Below are 11,665 nucleotides of genomic sequence, written 5' to 3'. Positions count from 1 at the left end.
TCGGCTTCTCTGACAGGGAAAACATAACGTTGTGTCCGTGGTCAGGAGGCCAGCCGCGCAGGTTAACAATCCCGTGTTGGTGCTGATGCATCGCAAGCATTACGATTTCACCAGATATAGATCAAGACTGTAAAGCTCATAAGTATAAAAAGAGGTTTGTAGACGCGTTCTGATTCTAGGACCGCTGTAACTCACACGTCTACTGTAAACCCCTCTCAAAGTTCTTTCAAGTCAACATGTCCAACGATATTACTCAAGCTGCGGCGTACATCAAATCGGCGACCCTAGCGCCACTCCAGGTCGGCCTCTACTCAAGGGCTAAAGTCCTTGAGGAAGTTGGAGGTGTGTCGGCAGCCTCATATATCGTCCTACGAAATCAATGACGATCTGCATACTAGACCGTGGAAAGTTTTTGGGTGAGCCCGGTCAGGATGGCGCTGCTGCCGTCGGTGGCACCTTGGTCTCCGTCCTTGCCAACCTCACCGGGCTAAACCGCGTCAGTGCACCTTGTTCAAGATGATGTCAAGTGTTGACGCCTCATTGGCACTTACCATCATTTAGACGGACGTTGCCAATTCACTCGAGTTCGCCTCTCGCGTTGCCGCCAAGGAAGTGGGGGCCGATGACCATACCGAGGCATACTGGAATGCATTCAAGACGTCTATTTTCCAAATCGGATGGTTCAAGCAGCAGGACCAGTATGTGCTATTGTTTTCTCTGCAGGCTGTTACGACCTAATACCATTTCAGATGGTCCTCGGATTTCATCGATGGCACAACAACTGGTGCTGAAAACTTCAGTGACTACGTGATCGAAAATGTCAGAAACGACCCACTCTATTCTGAGGCAGAAAAATCAGTTGTTATCCGAGCCATGGAGTCGCTTCGAAGCCAGGCGGAAAAGCGTGCCTTCTTCAGGAGCTTCACCGCCGGCGGTAGCAAGGGGTCCTTCGGTGTTAACGCGGCGTCGTATGTACCCCTCCGTTGCTTTTTTTTCGAGGGTTCACTAATTCTCTGCCAGGGTTACAAATGGAGCACTGGCAATGCGCTTTTCTGCATTTACATTCAATTGCAATGCCCAGGTGGATGATTATCTGATCTTCAGCATCAAGAACATCAAAGCTGATGTGCGGAAGGGTATGTAAACATACTTGCCATATCTCTAAACTCATTCATTACGTCACAGACAACGTGGACGCCGCCGCGAATCAGAGAACCATCGACGCGGTCAGGCAGCAAATCGAAGACAAATTGGACCAGGCGGCTGGAGATTATATCGACGGTGTGGATATCTGAATGATTGCTCTTTGGCCATCTGTACTAGTGTCTCAATTGTATCTGTGAAAGTGTGAAGTGTGCTGATGTGATATGACAATTTTTCTGATCTCTGTTGGTTGAGGGTATGACCGTGAAGCTTTGAAGTTCGGCTATGAGTGGCGCGAGCCTAGGCATCCGGTAGCCGCATCTGCAAAACTACCCGAGGGAGTGAGCAGGTTATACCTGCCTCCGTTTGGAAATGACTTGTCGTAAGACTCGCTAAGACACTTGTTGGCCAATGAGAGAGCTCGCTCAAGTGCGGAAGAGCTGTTAACAGCCGCGTCGCGTAGCTGTTTCCCAGATGCGAGTTATACGTTGTGCCAGTAATTGTGTCGCAAATTTCTTGGGCACGTGATAAGAACCTTATAATACATGTTAAGGGTGGCTGTTCACACTTCCGTTATAAGCCATGCCAATGCCACCCATGTGTCATTGAAAGATTGCCAAAAATGGGTATTTTTACATAATATTTTACACATTTGCATTATATCTTAGATAAAATATCACATATTTGCTATAATCTAGCCAAACCTGACCATTATAATGGCAAGTGGTCCATTACATGCTGCTTACAATGGGGGCACGTGACAATGGACCAAATAAATTTGCGACATGGTGAGTGGACACATTCACTTACTCTGCGATGATACGACTTTGGGGGGAGCTTGAAAGTTAAATCTAGACGCAAAAAGTGTGACGATATGTGGCATTTCTCTGTTCAAGGTCTCATGAAGGCATGTACACACATACGAGATCTGAGGGCATCATGTGACAGGGTTCATACAGCATGTGTTATGGCAGTGCCTTCGGTGAATGTCATTGAGTTGTGATAGGCCGCTGCCCTGTCGATCTGAATTTTCTTGCCAGAAAAAAGGCATGCGAGCAGGCTGATGTAGATCGCTCGCAACGTGGCACGAGCAGTAAACGTACAAACGAAGATATCTCTTGAATGAAGCCATGCCTTGGGCTGCCCTGCCCCGAAAGACCCAAGGCAACGAGGAAATAAGTAGTAGCGAGTCATCTATCCCTATCCATAATTGTCAGGAAAACCCTGAGTTTCCCGGTCACGTCCTATCCTCTTTCTTCACACTCGGCGGTCACCGCATCAATAAGCAGGCAGGTCGGATGCCAAGCGGCCGAGGGTCATTGACCTCGTCGAGGTTGAAGAGGTGCGAGGAGTGATGGCCTCACAGACCGATTCATCATATCCTTAATTCTTCTAGTTACGCTCGTTCTCCGCGTGCCCTTTCTTGCCGGATGCTCATCACCAGTAGTGAGGTTCTGCTCCATCGTAGGTCCGCTTGCTCTAAGTCGGCAAAAGAGTACTCCTGGTTTAGTACTGTTATCAGTGAAAGGGAAAAAAAATCCAGTATATATATGTGGCTTCCCAGGCAAATCTCACTTCCAGACTTCGCAGGACTTGGTCATGCTTGCATTTTGGGTAACAAACCAACGCATCTCACCTGTTACACTGACACAATGATGCATGTACAAGGAACTCGATGATGACTTCCAGTTTGAAGAGAAGGGCGCAATTCAGATGGGGATATGGCACTGACTACTCATATCAAGCAATGAGAAGTTACAAGAAGTTTGTATAGGAAGGGCCGTCTGAATCAGTTATGTACACCGTAAGAAAAGGAGTCATACGCTCGGTCCATTGCATTCCATCTTTGCACCCCCTAGTCCGAGTACTAGTACTCGACAAGTATCTGCTTGGATTCTCCAGAATCCTCAAGTTTCTTCTTCAAGGGAAAACGGACCCTCTCAAATAGGCGAGTATTCAAACCGTGTTGGTGGAAATCTATCATGTCAGTGCAATGAGACTCGGAAAATAAACCTCCCCGTGTACTACCCAGATGAAGTAAGAATTACATACCGATAGTGACTTCCTCTGCTCTGCTGCTGCGGAGTTGAATAAAGAAAGACGATGCAATCACGTCTCCGTTCGCTTCCCTGTGGAAGGATGACGACTGTAGGATTATTATAGTCATAGACAAGGAATGAACCCACGAGCAGAAGGTAAGCTGGAACTTGGCACTTCTAATATATTCTCCACCTCCACCGAAAAACAACCGGCGAACGTCTTCCTTTGCGGCTTTACTATCTGGGTGCTGGTCACAGAACAGCAGTAAAGCTTCCTCGTTTTCTGGATTCTGGAGAGCCCTCAACGCTTCACTGGCAAGGTGGCGTTCTGAGTCGGATACGTGGATAACGTCGAGTACAGGTCTCCGAATCGCTCGTTCGGACCTGAAATAAAGGTGAACTAGAAACGAGAGACGATGAACGAACTTCAGAGAGACTAACTCAACCTGCACAGTGAACCAGTGGATATTATGAAGGACGACGCCAAAAAATCTGTGCCACCTGGCGTAGTCGATTCCCGAGGCTTGCTTAGTTGCGGCCCTCGCAGCAAACTCAAAACTATTTCGGACATCCTCCTGGGTACGAATTATTCGGTCGACGTCCTCAAGGTAGGGGCACGTTTTTAGGCACTGTCGCTTTAACACTTACCTGGTGTTGTTCAGTCACGTCCGGAAGAAAGACGATGATTGTGGATGGGACAACAGTTGCGGATGCTTTGGACCATAGCTCAGTTAGAAGAAGCGACGATGAATGTCAGAATCGACGCACCACCGCTTGCAGAGTTGAGGATAATGTTCATGGTCGTCGGAGTCAGAAACACCACCGATTGGGCACAAAACTGGCGGGCTGAGAGAAGAGAAGGGGCACTGAGTGGGCGTTGTTCATGGAGAGCCTTTTATCCACGCCAGGGTGACCCGCGGTGCCTCTTTGCGCAGTGTGCATCGCTGTTTATGTCATCACGGGGTCATCATGGTCATGGGGTTCGTGCAGTGCCTCATGGCCTCGACTTTATAACATTATCTCTGTCCGCTCAGCGCTCGACCTACATAAGACCGTTCCCACGACGCCTAGTCTCGTTCCTACTCAATCTTCGTACAAGAGAATGTATGAAACAGCTTCGAATTCACTGCCAGAAGCGACGACAATAGTACCAGATGGTTCGACGCTTTCACAATTATACGGCCAACAGGATGGGTTCGTCCACGCTGCCAAACACTTTCCATAGTCAGTTTGTGCGTGTTCCCCACGTTGATGGGCTTGGAGAACCGTTTTTGACCCTTTGGGTGTCATCCGTGCTTTGAACGCCCTCCAGCAGAAAGCAGAAAACGAGAAGGCACTAAAGCTGTTCAACTAGCATGCTCTTGATGGAGTCAATGAAGACTTCCCGTTTGCTCTTTATCGGAGGGGTCAGTTGAAAGCGCTTCTTGTATGCCAGGACGCCCGTCACGCAACAAGTATCCCACAATTATGTCTGGGCAAGTTAACTTATACTTGGTCTGTGGTCTTTCCATCCGCCATATCTCCCCTAACACATAAGCGGACTTGAGTAATTAGGGGTAGGGGCACAGATACGAGGGCGTGGACTCGGAAGGCTTGGTAGGAAGTGACAGGGAGAAAGAGGGGTTAGTCCTGAGGGCGGCAGGACAGATTCTTGTGTTCGACAAAACCTCCTGCTCCCACAGGAATAACAAACTGGCGTCACTATTTGGGTAGCGATGAACTATATCAGAGTAACAGCCATTTCACATCAGAACACTCGTACAAGTACATTTATTCCGAAAAAAAAAAATTGCCAGGGTGACTATTCAAATATCAATGCCATCGATGTAATCACCGGCCGCCTGGTCTAATTTCGCCTCGATCTTCGATCTGAGGTTGTCGATGGTTCTCTGGTTCCCAGCAACGTCCAAGTTGTCTGCGACATGGTGCATGAGTCAGGGAATATTGCAAGTATGTTGACATACCCTTTTGCACATCAGCTTTGATATTTTTGATGCTGAAGATCAGATAATCATCCACCGCGGCGTTGCAGTTGAATGTAAAGCAAGAAAAACGCAATGCCAGCGCTCCGTTGTTAACCCTTTCAGAGAATTATGAACATTCGATTCGGAAGCAAAGAAAATCAAGTGGGAAGCACATACGTTGCCGCGTTAACACCATAGGACCCCTTGCTACCACCAGCCGTGAACTTCCTGAAGAAAGCACGCTTTTCCGCCTGGCTTCGAAGCGACTCCATAGCTTGGATAATGACCGATTTTTCTGCCTCAGAATAGAGCGGGTCACTTCTGACATTTGCGATCACATAGTCGCTGAAGTTCTCGGCACCAGAAGTTTGACCGTCGACGAAATCTTTGGACCACCTAGGACGGCATTAGATCATAATGACTAGTAAAATAACAACAGCACTTGCTCATCCTTCTGCTTGAGCCACCCGATTTGAAGAATGGACTTTTTGAACTCTTCCCAGTACTTTGAGGTATGGTCATCAGGCCCTGCTTCCTTGGCGGCAACACGAGAAGCAAATTCGAGGGAATTAGCAACGTCCGTCTAAAATGATGGAAATGAGGTGTCTGTACATTGGAGTAAAGGGTCCACTAACGCGGTTTTGTCCGCTGAGGTTGGCGAGGACCGAGACAAGGGTGCCACCGATGGTGGCAGCGCCGTCCTTACCGGGTTCACCCAAATACTTTCCACGGTCTAGTACGCGAACCGTCACCGAGATTGTAGGTGACAAATGGCGCTTCCGACGCACCTTTCTCCTCTGAGAGGGCCGCGGGGCCCGTCTGTAAGCCGGCCGCTGCGAGGAACGCGGCCCTCGTATGAAGACCTGGTTCAATGGGCGCCAGAGTCGCCGATTCGACGTATGCCACAAGTGAAGCAATATCGTCGCACATAGTTGACTTGAGAGAAAGAGTTTAAACCAGATATGGGTTGTGGGATCAGAACTGGTCGACGACCTGACTTTATACCCATGGTCCAAACCGGTGGGATCACGAGGGCACTTAGGATTTGCCAGGGTATGATTATCACCTGAGTGGGACTCGTGCGGTTGATGGCCACCAGCCGTGACCCATGCGGGGGTAGGGATACCCGGAAAGATGATTCGGTTCGGAAAATCGTCAGAGCCGGACTCCATCTACATGCACGCTCAGATGCATCCTGCATCTTGACACGTCCAATGGAAGTTGCAAGTCCTGTGTCTTCCAGGGACAACTGGCATCCTCAACGCCAACCTATTGGATGAATTTTTCAGGATGCAGCGGGGCTGGGCCTCAACTTACATACATGCTCGGATGACCTTGACATGCCGAATAAAAGGTTTGAAGATGATCATTTTGGTTTCCCCTATCTCCAATGAATTGGCGGAGCATCTGGTGATCCTCGATGCCAACCTACTTATTGGAGAAAATTGTCAAAGCCGGCAGGGCTGGGATTCCACTTACATACATGTCCAGACGACATTGACATGATGATCGTTTCAGCTTCCCCTGTCTTCTATAGATCAGAAGTGAATCGGCGGAGCAGCTCGTGATGAATCGACAATTCTCATTGGCCAGCCTATTCATGGAAAATGTTGGGGACTCCGCAGGTCCAGATGATGTTGACACGATGAATGGAAGTTTCGAAGACCGGTGCCTTCGGCTTCTTCAACCGTATTGCACAGCCCCCGATTCGGGACGTCGTGTTTACCGGTGCTGTGGTGGCCAACATAGATGGGAAGATTGCTCACTGACACGGCACAGCGGGTTTCCACACTGATCAGGCATAATGCACATGTCTCATGCGAGTTGAACGTCGGTCGCGGCATCTGCCGCAAGGGGCATGGATTATAACCCTTCCTATCACCGTGTGTACTCGAACCACAGCTGCTGAACTCTCTCCTCGTGTACGAACCACATGGCCAGTGCCGCTGTCTGCGTCTCCATTGTCATACTTTTCTTACCCGGCGTTAGCGCGCAACACCAGGTACGTCGTACTACATGGCCTAGCCGTTCCATCCAATCCTTTCCCAGGAGGACGTACGAAACAGCTTTGAGCTCGCTGCGAGAGCAGCAGACAAACAGGCAGTCAAGGACGGCGACTATGCCAAATGGTGCAACAGTTTCTTGACCACCCTTTTGAATATACACTGGTTTGGCCAACAGGCTGGGTTCGATTACGTTGCCTAACATTGCCACAGTCGGCTTATACATTTACCTTATGACAGACTTGAAGAAGAAGTCAAGGGACCAGTGCTCGAATCCTTGCGAGTATCAGACTCGGAGCGCGAACTGCTCTCCCGCGCCCTGAAGGTCCTTGAGCAAGAGCCGGAAAACGAAGGTGCACTGAAGCTATTCACGGAGGGCGCCCTCAATCAAGTTAATGAAGCCGCCATCCCTCGTCTGCTTTTTACTGGAGGAGGAAGCTACCGTGGCAAATTTCAACTGGCCATTTGCTCGTGAGCTCTTGCTCTCTGCTGTCTGCCACCCCATAGTGAGTCCCAACTGACGCGGACGACCATCAGGGAGAAGAACGACGCCGTTTCAGTGACTTCTTTCTTCCTCGAATTTGATGTCAATGGGGCACGATGTAGCCCCCTTCTCTACTCTGATGGCAAGGTGGAAACCAAGACAACAGTATGTAAGTAGCTTGCTTAACACGTGGCCCGACAGTTGACTTAATTAATCCAGTGAGCCACATCTATAGTTTGAATGATGGGCTCTACGGAAAAATTCGCAATCGAATCAAGGACAAACTTATGGCAACCGGGATATCTAAGCAGGCAACTATCTTCGCATTGTAAAATGTATTGCAGGGTTACTCGTGCATGTATGTAATATATTGAGCACGGTCCAGTGTGAAGCAACTTTCTATGTTTTGCCAGTAGTCATGTATGTAATGGCTTTCGCCGTTCGAGTAGACTGCGCCGCAATGCTGAAGTCGAACGGTTACTCCAAGTGTGGCGTTCTTTCACCGAGTGGACTCTGCTCTGAAGTTCAGAAACCGGATAGGCACTTAGGAAGATGTATTGATACGAGTTTCGTCACCTTGCACTGTCCTCCTATCAATCCTACTGGTGGAGTTTCGACGATATTGTCTGTGTCGTGGTCAGTCTTAATCTGACGTCAAGACTGGCACCACGGCTTTGAGTGTCACGACTCGTTTCTAAATGTGGGAGGTATTTTGCATGCGTCCTCTCTCACTTACTCACACACACACACACACCATCTACGACCCTCTGTACCTTTGGTCGGCCTCTCTGACCCTGATCAAGCAACGATGTGGTAGTGTCATTTCGCATCCGAACCACTTAAACTGTGTGTAATGGTACTTGTCAACCTTTGGAACACCACATGAGACAAATGGGGCATTCTTTAATGAGTCGACGTACATACCACACTGAGAGATTCGTATGATGCGGAGCCGATCGTGTTAGTAGAGTTGCGCAAAACAAACCCAACGATGTCAGCGTTTATTCGACCGCGCTCCTGCCCGTCTTTGGGTAAAAGTACGACAGTGATGATCGGGGGGCATTAGAGGTAGGAAAGTGATGTACAGCGTCGGCGGGTTATTGCCCGCATCCAGTGTGAGCATTAAACAAGGGAATCTTACCGATGGCGGCTGCGCGAGTGGTGTGGATGTGGGCACTGGATCCAGACGTCTATCGCCCTAACATCAGTAAATTCAGCCAAATTACAGCATGCATATTAGACAGTTTTTGAATGCTCGGCAAACACTGGCGAACATTAAGCGCTTGAAAACCCAGGTTGTTGAACGCTTAGCTTTACTGATGAATGACGGTGGCAGCTCCATCTAAATCCCAGGACTACGTGAACTGGGAAGATGTTGACAGTCTAGTCGTCCATGGAATTGATGTCATTTAAGTGGTGGGATTAGTTGCAACTTACTGGTAGCATTTGTGCAGATCTCGGCAAGTTCGAGAAGATGCTGCTTGCTATATTTCTATCGCTACGTTCGTCCCAATATCGTATGACACGACTAATAGGCAGTTCCTGTATTTCCAGTAATAGAGGCACTGACGACAGCAGGATGTTCAACCGCTACTCCACTAAGGCATGCACATCCTCGGTGGTTGTTTAGAGACTTGAGCTGACAGCTTCTGTTGTTCCCATATGCTCTCCTACTGATCCAGCGTATCACAAGTTCAGCAAAGGACTGGCGTACCGCACGGATGTGAATACGCTTCTATTTTCCGAGGCCGGGTTCCTTCTAACGCTAAGGTTACAACGGCTATCATGCCTGTCCCCTCCCGAGCACAAAACGAAAATGTGTACATACTTCAAACAACATGATTTCTTACCTAACACGTACAGATGAGTCTCTCCGAACATGCCGCATGTGAGAAGACGTAGCATTGGTGGCATATGAACCCTAAGCCTAATAACATTGATGTGGGAAGCAACATAAGGAGAGGGGATGGTCATAGCCTAAGGAAGAATGCAAGCGTAGGTTGGGATGCAGCCAGGCCTCGGAGGAATTATGCATTTAAGCAGTTGCAGTCCTGGTTTCCCAAGGTGTGTTGTCAGCGATCGTCATCGATGTTCATATTGTCAGATCGGTGACAACCACGTTGCAAAGTAAAAAAGGAACCAAACTCACTTGTGTGATGCTTTGGCAGCAGCAACCTTTGCCTTCTTCTCAGCGACGCGCTTTTGCACCAACGTGTCGTATTCTGCCTTCTGTTCTTTTATGCGGTCGATACGGCGGCGGTTGAGAGCGCGGAGGTGACGGCGGCGTTGCAAACGGATAGGGGTGACGAGTCGTTGAATTTTAGGTCTGAAAGGTACAACCAGGGTGAGCGGGATGTGGTCGTTACGTTCCCGTGCAAGGGGACCTACGCCTTGGTGTATGGCTTGGCGTTCTCCTTCTTCTTACTCTTCACTTCCCGGCGGATGACATACTTCCTTACGTCGTCCTCCTTGCTCAGATTGAAGAAGCGCCGTATCTTCGTTGCACGCTTAGGACCCAGACGCTTGGGCAACACATCATCCGTGAGTCCCGGCAACTCGTTGTCGCCTTGTTTGACGATGGTGAGAGAGAGGACGGCGAATATCTGGGCCAACGATGCACCCCCGTACAGATTTGCGCCTGCGCTCACCGTCACGGCGAGGGCGGTAGCACGAGTGACCGTCGGCAAGAAGGAGACGGACACGGTGGGGAAGGAGGACACCTTGCTTCATAGGAAATCCTTGTTTGTCGTTTCCGCCAGTTATGCGGAGGATGTAACCTTTCCATTCGTCGCCAAGGGGGTCAGCCTCGACTTCCTGAGCGATTTTCTTGTCGTAGAAGATGCGGCTGTGGGGAGTCTCAAATTACGGGAGGGGCACTGATATCGGAAACGAACGACACGCACTATCTTCTTTCCTCATCAATGTCGACTGTCTTTTGTTGCCCCGTCGCGGGGTCTGTGAACATGATCAGTGAATAGTCCACCTCCACGCCAACGCGGGCTAAACATACTGGCAATGTTGAGCTTCATACTGGATCGGGCGTTCTGCAGTCAGCACAACATCTTCTCGTTACTCGTTATACACTTACCTTGCGGCTTGAGAAGAACCCTGTCACCGATGGGCTTGCTGGACGGGTGGCTGGTTGGATGTTGTTTGCGTCTCAGCCAGTCGTCGATGAGAAAATAAGGTTCACAAACTATACAGATGTCACATGTCACTCCAAGCCACCGATGTCACGCTGTCACGCGCATCCCATCGCAAGGAATCTCGTCAACGTCGCAGCAGACGTCCCTCAAGACACGCCAAAGCTTTCTTTTTCGACGTCGCAAGTAAAATTCGTAAGCGAGCTTGCCATCATACCACAGTTCCATTCTCTGAGTCCAGGACAGAGCAAACATGGGTCGCATGCACGCTCCCGGAAAGGGCATCTGTGCGTCCTTCCCCGGATCGTTTCTGTTACACGGGACTGACCTCATCCCATCCAAGCCTCATCTGCCCTTCCATACCGCCGCACACCACCATCATGGCTCAAAACAACCTCCGAAGACGTCATCGAGCACATCATTAAACTCGCTCGCAAGGGTCTTACACCCTCCCAGATTGGTGTGACCCTTCGTGACTCGCATGGGATCCCCCAGGTGCGGTTCGTCACTGGGAACAAGATCCTACGGATTCTCAAGACGCGTGGTATGTTGTTCTATTCACCCGTATTTCTTTCCCTCTTCTCCGGCATCTTACCCGAGGTACGAACAGGCCTCGCACCCGCCATTCCCGAGGATCTCTACCATCTCGTCAAAAAAGCTGTCGCAGTACGCAAACATCTCGAGGTCAACCGAAAAGACAAGGATTCCAAATTCCGTCTCATCCTCATCGAGAGCAGAATCCACCGTCTGGCGAGGTACTATAAGACAAAGCAGGTCATTCAACCAAATTTCAAGTATGATGCTGCGACCGCCTCGACGTTGATTGCTTAGATGGCGGTTGAGTCAGGGTGGTTGGCTGAGCACCGGTGTGCTATTCAGGGGGTCTGGG

General features: G+C 49.6%; 6 protein-coding genes across 6 annotated transcripts; 3 read left to right on the top strand and 3 right to left on the bottom strand.

The window, feature by feature from the left end:
• Window positions 1-179: 179 nt before the first annotated feature.
• Window positions 180-1,904, top strand: F5J12DRAFT_928574 (32 kDa-cell wall symbiosis regulated acidic polypeptide; the record flags this gene model as incomplete). The annotated part of the gene is made up of 8 exons (XM_051749447.1): window positions 180-342; window positions 399-496; window positions 562-698; window positions 750-968; window positions 1,021-1,136; window positions 1,186-1,281; window positions 1,399-1,484; window positions 1,842-1,904. The coding sequence occupies exons 1-8, from the start codon at window positions 237-239 to the stop codon at window positions 1,902-1,904; spliced, it is 921 nt and encodes a 306-aa protein (XP_051598016.1). The 5' UTR covers window positions 180-236.
• A 929-nt stretch (window positions 1,905-2,833) lies between these two features.
• Window positions 2,834-4,172, bottom strand: F5J12DRAFT_260013 (32 kDa-cell wall symbiosis regulated acidic polypeptide precursor). Its single transcript, XM_051738640.1, has 5 exons — window positions 3,954-4,172; window positions 3,831-3,895; window positions 3,330-3,757; window positions 3,196-3,272; window positions 2,834-3,120 (listed from the first exon to the last, which is right to left on the bottom strand). The coding sequence occupies exons 1-5, from the start codon at window positions 3,979-3,981 to the stop codon at window positions 3,011-3,013; spliced, it is 708 nt and encodes a 235-aa protein (XP_051598015.1). The 5' UTR covers window positions 3,982-4,172; the 3' UTR covers window positions 2,834-3,010.
• An 815-nt stretch (window positions 4,173-4,987) lies between these two features.
• Window positions 4,988-6,076, bottom strand: F5J12DRAFT_724088 (32 kDa-cell wall symbiosis regulated acidic polypeptide; the record flags this gene model as incomplete). Its single annotated transcript, XM_051741499.1, has 6 exons — window positions 4,988-5,097; window positions 5,147-5,262; window positions 5,324-5,542; window positions 5,584-5,729; window positions 5,782-5,879; window positions 5,935-6,076. The coding sequence occupies 6 exons, from the start codon at window positions 6,074-6,076 to the stop codon at window positions 4,988-4,990; spliced, it is 831 nt and encodes a 276-aa protein (XP_051598014.1).
• An 838-nt stretch (window positions 6,077-6,914) lies between these two features.
• On the top strand, window positions 6,915-8,148 carry F5J12DRAFT_260256 (32 kDa-cell wall symbiosis regulated acidic polypeptide precursor). The gene is made up of 5 exons (XM_051738641.1): window positions 6,915-7,148; window positions 7,196-7,332; window positions 7,390-7,620; window positions 7,687-7,802; window positions 7,853-8,148. The coding sequence occupies exons 1-5, from the start codon at window positions 7,080-7,082 to the stop codon at window positions 7,963-7,965; spliced, it is 666 nt and encodes a 221-aa protein (XP_051598013.1). The 5' UTR covers window positions 6,915-7,079; the 3' UTR covers window positions 7,966-8,148.
• A 1,143-nt stretch (window positions 8,149-9,291) lies between these two features.
• On the bottom strand, window positions 9,292-10,662 carry F5J12DRAFT_951004 (40S ribosomal protein S6; the record flags this gene model as incomplete). Its single annotated transcript, XM_051749802.1, has 5 exons — window positions 9,292-9,959; window positions 10,022-10,199; window positions 10,228-10,478; window positions 10,537-10,588; window positions 10,644-10,662. 5 exons carry the CDS (start codon window positions 10,660-10,662, stop codon window positions 9,779-9,781), a joined length of 681 nt encoding a protein of 226 aa, XP_051598012.1. The 3' UTR covers window positions 9,292-9,778.
• A 213-nt stretch (window positions 10,663-10,875) lies between these two features.
• Window positions 10,876-11,607, top strand: F5J12DRAFT_745197 (ribosomal S13/S15 N-terminal domain-containing protein; the record flags this gene model as incomplete). The annotated part of the gene is made up of 3 exons (XM_051742072.1): window positions 10,876-11,063; window positions 11,120-11,320; window positions 11,387-11,607. The coding sequence occupies exons 1-3, from the start codon at window positions 11,030-11,032 to the stop codon at window positions 11,605-11,607; spliced, it is 456 nt and encodes a 151-aa protein (XP_051598011.1). The 5' UTR covers window positions 10,876-11,029.
• Window positions 11,608-11,665: the final 58 nt, after the last annotated feature.

Source organism: Pisolithus orientalis, assembly GCF_024613125.1.
Source record: "Pisolithus orientalis strain OTSU chromosome Unknown F5J12scaffold_25, whole genome shotgun sequence".
Taxonomy (NCBI): Eukaryota; Fungi; Basidiomycota; class Agaricomycetes; order Boletales; family Pisolithaceae; genus Pisolithus; species Pisolithus orientalis.
The sequence above is the reverse complement of the archived record's forward strand: the minus strand, read 5'-3'. Positions and strand labels throughout refer to the sequence as shown.

Excerpts from the sequence above, each read along its gene's own strand:
- F5J12DRAFT_260013 (XM_051738640.1), bottom strand. The coding sequence starts at position 3,981 with ATGAACATTATCCTCAACTCTGCAAGCG. Across the intron at positions 3,896-3,953 it reads TATCCTCAACTCTGCAAGCG|CATCCGCAACTGTTGTCCCA; the intron begins GTGGTGCGTCGA and ends TATGGTCCAAAG. Across the intron at positions 3,273-3,329 it reads TTCCAGCTTACCTTCTGCTC|GGAAGCGAACGGAGACGTGA; the intron begins GTGGGTTCATTC and ends ATCCTTCCACAG.
- F5J12DRAFT_260256 (XM_051738641.1), top strand. The coding sequence starts at position 7,080 with ATGGCCAGTGCCGCTGTCTGCGTCTCCATTGTCATACTTTTCTTACCC. Across the intron at positions 7,333-7,389 it reads TGGTTTGGCCAACAGGCTGG|ACTTGAAGAAGAAGTCAAGG; the intron begins GTTCGATTACGT and ends ACCTTATGACAG. Across the intron at positions 7,621-7,686 it reads TTTCAACTGGCCATTTGCTC|GGAGAAGAACGACGCCGTTT; the intron begins GTGAGCTCTTGC and ends GACGACCATCAG.